At 39.0% G+C, this 10000-nt stretch overlaps 1 protein-coding gene across 1 annotated transcript in view; it reads left to right on the forward strand.

Annotated features, from left to right (window-relative positions):
* atp6v1g1 (ATPase H+ transporting V1 subunit G1) overlaps nt 1–3325 on the forward strand; it is a 7952-nt gene extending 4627 nt beyond the window's left edge. Inside the window, exon 3 of the mRNA XM_051411859.1 lies at nt 2337–3325. Coding sequence (XP_051267819.1) covers nt 2337–2510 — 174 coding nt within the window. The 3' untranslated portion in view covers nt 2511–3325. The remainder of the gene's footprint in view (nt 1–2336) is intronic.
* Nucleotides 3326–10000: the final 6675 nt, after the last annotated feature.

Here is a 10000-nt window from a genome sequence, read left to right on the forward strand (position 1 = left end):
ATTACATATATATTAATAATACATTAATATTACATATATATTAATAATATCACTCACATTAATAATATTACATATATATTAATAATATTACTCACATCAATAATATTACTCACATTAATAATATTACATATATATTAATAATACATTAATATTACATATAAATTAATAATATCACTCACATTAATAATATTACATATATATTAATAATATTACTCACATTAATAATATTACATATAGTAATAATATTACTCACATTAATAATATTACATATAGTAATAATATTACTCACATTAATAATATTACATATAGTAATAATATCACTCACATTAATAATATTACTCACATTAATATTGCATATAGTAATAATATCACTCACATTAATAATATTACATATAGTAATAATATCACTCACATCAATAATATTACTCACATTAATAATATTACTCACATTAATAATATTACATATATATTAATAATACATTAATATTACATATATATTAATAATATCACTCACATTAATAATATTACATATATATTAATAATATCACTCACATTAATAATATTACATATATATTAATAATATTACTCACATTAATAATATTACATATATATTAATAATATTACTCACATTAATAATATTACATATATATTAATAATATCACTCACATTAATAATATAACTCACATTAATAATATTACATATATATTAATAATATTACTCACATTAATAATATTACATATATATTAATAATATTACTCACATTAATAATATTACATATATATTAATAATATTACTCACATTAATAATATTACATATATATTAATAATATCACTCACATTAATAATATTACTCACATTAATAATATTACATATATATTAATAATATTACTCACATTAATAATATTACATATATATTAATAATATCACTCACATTAATAATATAACTCACATTAATAATATTACATATATATTAATAATATTACTCACATTAATAATATTACATATATATTAATAATATCACTCACATTAATAATATAACTCACATTAATAATATTACATATATATTAATAATATTACTCACATTAATAATATTACATATATATTAATAATATCACTCACATTAATAATATTACTCACATTAATAATATTACATATATATTAATATCACTGCATTAATAATATTACATATATATTAATAATATCACTCACATTAATAATATTACATATAGTAATAATATCACTCACATTAATAATATTACTCATTAATATTGCATATAGTAATAATATCACTCACATTAATAATATTACTCACATTAATATTGCATATAGTAATAATATCACTCACATTAATAATATTACTCACATTAATATTGCATATAGTAATAATATCACTCACATTAATAATATTACATATAGTAATAATATCACTCACATCAATAATATTACTCACATCAATAATATTACTCACATTAATAATATTACTCACATTAATAATATTACATATATATTAATAATACATTAATATTACATATATATTAATAATATCACTCACATTAATAATATTACATATATATTAATAATATCACTCACATTAATAATATTACATATATATTAATAATATTACTCACATTAATAATATTACATATATATTAATAATATTACTCACATTAATAATATTACATATATATTAATAATATCACTCACATTAATAATATAACTCACATTAATAATATTACATATATATAAATAATATTACTCACATTAATAATATTACATATATATTAATAATATCACTCACATTAATAATATTACTCACATTAATAATATTACATATATATTAATATCACTCGCATTAATAATATTACATATATATTAATAATATCACTCGCATTAATAATATTACATATATATTAATAATATCATTCACATTAATAATATTACATATATATTAATAATATTACTCACATTAATAATATTACATATATATTAATAATATCACTCACATTAATAATATTACTCACATTAATAATATTACATATATATTAATATCACTCGCATTAATAATATTACATATATATTAATAATATCACTCACATTAATAATATTACATATATATTAATAATATCACTCACATTAATAATATTACATATATATTAATAATATTACTCACATTAATAATATTACATTAATAGTGGGTTACTTTTGCTATTTTTGCCCAAATATTCTCCTTCCTGTTTCCTTTTAATTCATTTCCAATATAATGATATTTTACTCTTTTCTCCTCAGTTTTTATTTTTTTATTTAAACATTAAATTGTATGTTTTGATTTCTTTCCAGGCCCTCGGTTCCCATGGCAACAGCGCAGTGGAGGTTGACCGTGACACCGTTGAGCGGATGGGTCGTATCCAGGCCAGTTACCGTGGTAACCGGGAGGCAGTGCTGGGCGAGCTGCTGCGACGTGTCTGCGACATCCAGCCAGAGTTTCATGCTAACTACCGTGTGGCCGGCTGAGGGGGCGGGGCCACAAGACCACAGGGGGCGGGGCAAACAGAGGAGACGTGGACGTTAGCAACATTAGCTTCATTAGCTTTGATCATGGCCAAAACTTTTCGTTTAGTTTTAGTGACTTAGACACAAAAGTATGAAATTCATTTAAAAAATATATATATTTTGAAGGTGCAAAGTTCATTACTTCCTGTTTCCTGCTCCTAACGAATAAGAGAACATTAATAAATGTTGTTACTGTGTTGATGTTTACGAAATATTTATATATATCAGAATTAATTTTTGCTTTTTTGTTGAATCTTTCTTGAATCTAACAAAATAAATGTCTGTGTCTCTGAAGAGGAAATCAGCCAATCAGCTGTCAGTATTATAGTATATTGGATGAGCTGATTGGTTGTTTTTCTCTGAACTCTCTCCTCCAATCAGGAGTCATCTCTGTTCTCTGATTACCTGGAGGAAGTGGGAAGGCTTTTATTGTGATACTTTTCTGGTTGTTTCCTGTGTGTGACTTCCTGTTGTTGTGGTTGTTGTGAAGTGATGATGACAAACATTAAACTGAATGACGATTGGAAACTGCGTGATGCTGCTCTGTGATTGGCTGCCAACATGCTGGGACGTTTCAGTCATGTTGCCATGGTTACCCAATGATGCTGAAGTCCTTAGAGAGGCACTGAGAGTCTTAAAAATCAATCAACCAAAATCAATCAGACTTTATTTGTATAGCACTGAATGTGTTTCACAGATTAAAACATCCTCTGTCGTCATCAGTGATACATTGTACTTATGTAACTGATTTAAATAAAACGTTTGAGTTGAAAACATTATTTTGTTGAGTTATGTTGATGTGAATAACGTGTAGTAGCCTAAATAACCAAAAGAAACTTTGATACTAATTATTAGTAAGTGGTAAATAAAATGTCCACTAACTCAATGTGGTTCATTTATTGATACAAAGTGTTGCTCGAGTGGAATATTTGATCCTTTTATTAAGCTGAGTCAGAAATACAAAGAAACTAATAAAAGACATTCAAATGTAGAAATAAATACACAAAGTAAACTTAACAACAAAGAAAATGTGTCAATGTATACAGCCCCCATCCTCTGTAACAGCCCCCATCCTCCTGTAACAGCCCCCATCCTCTGTAACAGCCCCCGTCCTCCTGTAACAGCCCCCATCCTTGCCCATCTCTGTAACAGCCCCCATCCTCTGTAACAGCCCCCGTCCTCCTGTAACAGCCCCCATCCTCTGTAACAGCCCCCGTCCTCCGTAACAGCCCCCGTCCTCCTGTAACAGCCCCATCCTCTGTCCTCCTGTAACAGCCCCCATCCTCTGTAACAGCCCCCATCCTTAACAGCCCCCATCCTCTGTAACAGCCCCCATCCTCCTGTAACAGCCCCCATCCTCTGTAACAGCCCCCATCCTCTGTAACAGCCCCCGTCCTCCTGTAACAGCCCCCATCCCCTGTAACAGCCCCCGTCCTCCTGTAACAGCCCCCATCCTCCTGTAACAGCCCCCATCCTCTGTAACAGCCCCCCATCCCCTGTAACAGCCCCCGTCCTCCTGTAACAGCCCCCCATCCTCCGTAACAGCCCCCGTCCTCCTGTAACAGCCCCCATCCTCTGTAACAGCCCCCGTCCTCCTGTAACAGCCCCCATCCTCTGTAACAGCCCCCATCCTCTGTAACAGCCCCCGTCCTCCTGTAACAGCCCCCATCCTACGTAACAGCCCCCGTCCTCCTGTAACAGCCCCCCATCCTCCGTAACAGCCCTCCCCGTCCTCCGTAACAGCCCCCCATCCTCCGTAACAGCCCCCATCCTCCTGTAACAGCCCCCATCCTCCCTGTAACAGCCCCCGTCCTCCTGTAACAGCCCCCATCCTCTGTAACAGCCCCCGTCCTCCGTAACAGCCCCCCATCCTCCGTAACAGCCCCCCGTCCTCCTGTAACAGCCCCCCGTCCCTCCTGTAACAGCCCCCGTCCTCCTGTAACAGCCCCCGTCCTCCTGTAACAGCCCCCGTCCTCTGTAACAGCTCCCGTCCTCCTGTAACAGCCCCCATCCTCTGTAACAGCCCCGTCCTCCTGTAACAGCCCCCGTCCTCTGTAACAGCCCTCCTCCCCCCGTCCTCCTGTAACAGCCCCCATCCTCCGTAACAGCCCCCATCCTCCGTAACAGCCCCCATCCCCCATCCTCCTGTAACAGCCCCCATCCTCTGTAACAGCCCCCCGTCCTCCTGTAACAGCCCCCCGTCCTCTGTAACAGCCCCCCATCCTACGTAACAGCCCCCGTCCTCCTGTAACACCCCCCGTCCTCCTGTAACAGCCCCCATCCTCCTGTAAGAGCCCCCGTCCTCCTGTAACAGCCCCCATCCTCCTGTAAGAGCCCCCGTCCTCCTGTAACAGCCCCCGTAGTCCTCCTGTAACAGCCCCCATCCTCCTGTAAGAGCCCCCCGTCCCCTCCTGTAAGAGCCCCCATCCTCCTGTAAGAGCCCCCGTCCTCCTGTAACAGCCCCCATCCTCCTGTAACAGCCCCCGTCCTCCTGTAACAGCCCCCGTCCTCCTGTAACAGCCCCCATCCTCTGTAACAGCCCCCATCCTACGTAACAGCCCCCATCCTCTGTAACAGCCCCCGTCCTCTGTAACAGCCCCCATCCTACGTAACAGCCCCCGTCCTCCTGTAACAGCCCCCATCCTCCTGTAAGAGCCCCCGTCCTCCTGTAAGAGCCCCCATCCTCCTGTAAGAGCCCCCGTCCTCCTGTAACAGCCCCCATCCTCTGTAACAGCCCCCGTCCTCCTGTAACAGCCCCCCGTCCTCCTGTAACAGCCCCCATCCTCTGTAACAGCCCCCATCCTACGTAACAGCCCCCCATCCTCTGTAACAGCCCCCGTCCTCTGTAACAGCCCCCATCCTACTGTAACAGCCCCCGTCCTCCTGTAAGAGCCCCCATCCTCCTGTAACAGCCCCCATCCTCCTGTAACAGCCCCCATCCTACGTAACAGCCCCCGTCCTCCTGTAACAGCCCCCATCCTCCTGTAACAGCCCCCGTCCTACTGTAACAGCCCCCCGTCCTCCTGTAAGAGCCCCCATCCTCTGTAACAGCCCTCCCCCCGTCCTCTGTAACAGCCCCCGTCCTCCTGTCTCGCCTTCTGATTGGCCAGAAATAGGACTACCTCATTTAAGCTCCTCCCATGTGTCGTGTTAAAGACGTCATGACGCAGGCGGGCGGAAGTGACGTCAGAGAGTCCGACGGCGAGGAGTTGAACGACTTTCTTCTTCTTCTTCTTCTTCTTCTTTTCTTGTGACTTCTCTAGTTTCGTGTTTCGGGCTGAAGCGGAGAAGAAGAAGTAGAAGATTACCGGAAGAGTTGAGGTGAGCTGACGACCTGTTTCTGTGTGTTAGTGCCACTGACCTCTGCTGCTACACACTAGCACACCATTTGCTATCATACGAAACTCCGTAGAAAAATGTTGCAGTTTAAGGTTTTTCTGCTCACAGCAAATAATATACATGTGCGAGGTTCAAATCTGTGACATTTACAGAACAGGACGGGTCTTGTAGTGAATTCGGCCATCATGTAATTCACCTGCAGAGTCCTCATTCCCACAGATCCTCACCTTTTATGACCTGGTTCACGCTAATCTCCGCCGCCGTCTCCGTTTGTTCTACGGGAACAAGTTGACACGTTTGCAAAGGGGATCTGGTTACACAAACTGTGATTGGTTGATGCTGTGCCCGCCGTATTACAGGTTAGCTCGTGCGCTGTCGGTGTCGAGTTAAAGTCTGCCGCGTGCACGCGTGTGCCTACGAGCAAGGCAGCAAACTGAGCAGGTTTCTCTATGGAGTGTGGTCGCGAGAGTTGGCATCGTGGGAACGGAGTTTTCTGTCGTTGTTTTCCGCGTGAATTAAATAACTTTGGGGATTAAAAAGATGAGATATGACAGAGGAGGGGAACTGGTTGAGAACAATGAAGTCAGTGTGAGACAGAAAAACAAAGAGACACCTGAACAAAGATTGTCTGTTCTCAGAACAGCCACAGTGAGGAAGAGGAGGAGTGACTGAAGAAACAAATCATATCAAACGACAGAGTGTGTATCAGAAACAGGCCAATCATAACACACACCGAGCCTAGAACAACACACACACATTCACACACACACATCAATCATTTCAGCAGGTTTACAGTGAAAGGATTCATTTAGTGGCTCTCCTGCAAGAGATCAATATTAATCCCAATATCTGAATAAAGCATTATAATGAAGTACAGTAGAGAAACAGTAACAGTAATATTCCAGCAGTTAAATAACGGACACTTTACAGTGTAAAGCAATGATCTATAAACCCAGGTGAACTCTGCTTTAATACAATAATCAGATTTACACTTACAGCAGAGTGCTGTTATTATTGGATTGTTATTATTTTAATGTGAATGTTAAAAGTTATAGAAGTGTAATAAAAGTCATTATCTGTGAGATTACAGTAATTATTGCTGTTTACACTGATAACAACTGTATTTGGACAGTTTACCTTATACACTGATAAACAACATTTATTCAACTTCCATCATTATACAACATATCTGTCAGTTCACTAACTAATACATTAAAGTTACACAACTAATACTTTTTACTGTTAATGTCACAAATTTTAGAAATGTATTAACAGTATTAAACTTGAATTTAACAGTTCAATCTATTAAATAACAGTAAATATCTGCGAATAAAAGGAAATAAACAGTATGTTTATTTACAGATTTTTCATCTGTAAACTTACAGATAGTTTTTTTTACAGTTTGGTTTACAAATCTATTTTTCCAGAATAAAGAAAACATGTTTGTTTGGTTCAGAACCTCCAAAACTTCACATTTCGTGAGTCGTATCACAATATATCTGTCCCAAAAATGCAATATGAGGATTTAACCATATAATCAAAAAAGTTTCCTTTATTTCTTAGACTAAATCTATTTTCTTTAACTAATTTATAGAGTCCGTTTTCATTCCTGAGGTATAAAACTATTAACTTTTATTGCTTGCAGTTTCTTTTTAAATGTGTTTCTTTAAATTTCCTTTGAATTCTGTATCGGACTAAGTTTAATGCACTGCTTCCTTTTTGTAATCTAACCCTCCCCAATAAACACATAAAGTACTCTGAATACTCTGGGTTACATGGTTGATACGTGTTTGTCGTGCTGTGCTCAGTTTAAAGGTCAGAGGTCAGCCAGTGAGCAGAACATATGAGCTTTTATTGTCTGTACGTTTTGTGCTTGACCTAATAAATGAGATAAATATAACAAATCATACAAAACACAGAATAAAAGAGAATAAAACACAGTAATAACCCGGGACAAGGCTGGGACGCGGGGCCGGCTAACAACTGGAGATGTATCTAGAACTGTGGATCTGAAAGGGAGCTGTGGAGGTGGTGGGTCAGGATGATGCAGCCAGGGTGAAATGTAGGTAGTCGGAGACAACCCTTGTTTAAAAGGATAAAATCCTTCATGTGAACTTCATGTCCCAGGGTCAAAGGTCGACACCTGTAGGAAGAAGATCATTTACAGAAACTTTATCAAGGAATGTCAGGTCACTGTGACACAGTTTAATACCTTTTTATCTGATCCACCAAGATATTAATTTTTATTACCAGAGTCCATCTTAGCCCAGGCTGAGCCCCCTTTCAGGTGGTGCTGTACGTGAGTCACACAGGTGGATCCAGAACGAACCACCCACAGGAACGGACTCTTGTTCAATTTAAAAAAAGCTGTGGATTTGTACTGTAGTTCTGTAGTTCTTTGGTACTGTAGTTCTATAGTACTGTAGTTCTTTGTTCTGTAATACTGAAGTTCTGTAATACTGTAGTTCTTTGGTTCTGTAATACTGTAGTTCTGTAATACTGTAGTTATGTAGTACTGTAGTTCTTTGGTTCTGTAATACTGTAGTTCTGTAGTCAGGGGCGCCGTATAGGGGGGGAAAGTTAGGACAATTCCAAGGGGCCATGACTGTCAGGGGCCCAAAAAGATAGGTAAGAACTAATATAAATTATTAAACCATCATCATTCAGTATATATATTTTAAAGATAATAATAAAATGAATGATCTCTTTGTTTTTACTTGTTTTTGGCAGTAAAAGTTAAATCTCCCCATTGATCAAAAAGTAAACATCCATATTGACCGACCACCCCCCTGTATCTGCATGAAATGGTTTGGTCCTGCCTTAGCGCACTTATCAGTGACGGTGTTTAGTTGCAGTCAGTAGATGCTCCAGAACTACAGTGATCACAATGTTAACTAGTAAATCAAAATCTGGTTTTCAAAAAAGGAAAGAGAGAAAAGAGAGAGAGGAAAGACAAAGGAAAGGATGTAACCCAGTGTTTCACCAAGAAAGGAGCCTATAGTCTGTGAGTGGTATTAACCTGTTGGCTTAATGTCCATAGTGAAATAAGATACAGCTACAGACTAGTGTTAGCCTACATTTAATCACCATTTAATCAGTTCAGGGAAACGTTTAGCAACATATTCATATTAAATCATTGTCCCTGCCCCTTTTAGCAGACTTAACAACAGATGAGTCAGCAGCACCCAGTCCCCCCATCACTGTACCCCTCCCAGTCCCCCCATCACTGTACCCTCCCAGTCTCCCCATCACTGTACCCCTCCCTGTCCCCCCATCACTGTACCCTCCCTGTCCCCCCATCGCTGTACCCCTCCCTGTCCCCCCATCGCTGTACCCCTCCTGTCCCCCCATCGCTGTACCCTCCCTGTCCCCCCATCGCTGTACCCTCCCAGTCCCCCCATCGCTGTACCCTCCCAGTCCCCCCATCGCTGTACCCCTCCTGTCCCCCATCGCTGTACCCCTCCTGTCCCCCCATCGCTGTACCCTCCCTGTCCCCCCATCGCTGTACCCTCCCTGTCCCCCCATCACTGTACCCTCCCCTGTCCCCCCATCACTGTACCCTCCCTGTCCCCCCATCACTGTACCCTCCCAGTCCTCCCCATCACTGTACCCTCCCTGTCCCCCCATCACTGTACCCTCCCAGTCTCCCCATCACTGTACCCTCCCAGTCTCCCCATCACTGTACCCTCCCAGTCCCCCCATCACTGTACCCCTCCCTGTCCCAGTGAAGAAGCTGAGCAACGTTGTGTTCAATGACAGGCCAGTTAGCATCATTGGAGGGAGTCTGTGGGGATTTCTCTCTTGCTCTTTTTACCATTACAAAAAAGAAAAAAATATTTATTAATGACAGAAATTCAAACACATTAATAACAATTGTTTTCTCACATAATGATCATTATGAAATAAAATAAAAGAACAACAACCTACTGTCTGTACTGGATGCTGGACAGTTGAAACAGTGAGTAGTTTACCTGAGCCTGCATGTAAGATACAGACAATATTAAAATAATCCAGTTTGATACGTTCATTTAGATTGAATTATGGAATGACATCTATAGATACAGACTTTATTATAATAATAATTCATAATAATAATTCATAATTAATATCAT

The sequence above is a fragment of the Dicentrarchus labrax genome, unplaced genomic scaffold (assembly GCF_905237075.1).
Source record: "Dicentrarchus labrax unplaced genomic scaffold, dlabrax2021, whole genome shotgun sequence".
Taxonomy (NCBI): Eukaryota; Metazoa; Chordata; class Actinopteri; family Moronidae; genus Dicentrarchus; species Dicentrarchus labrax.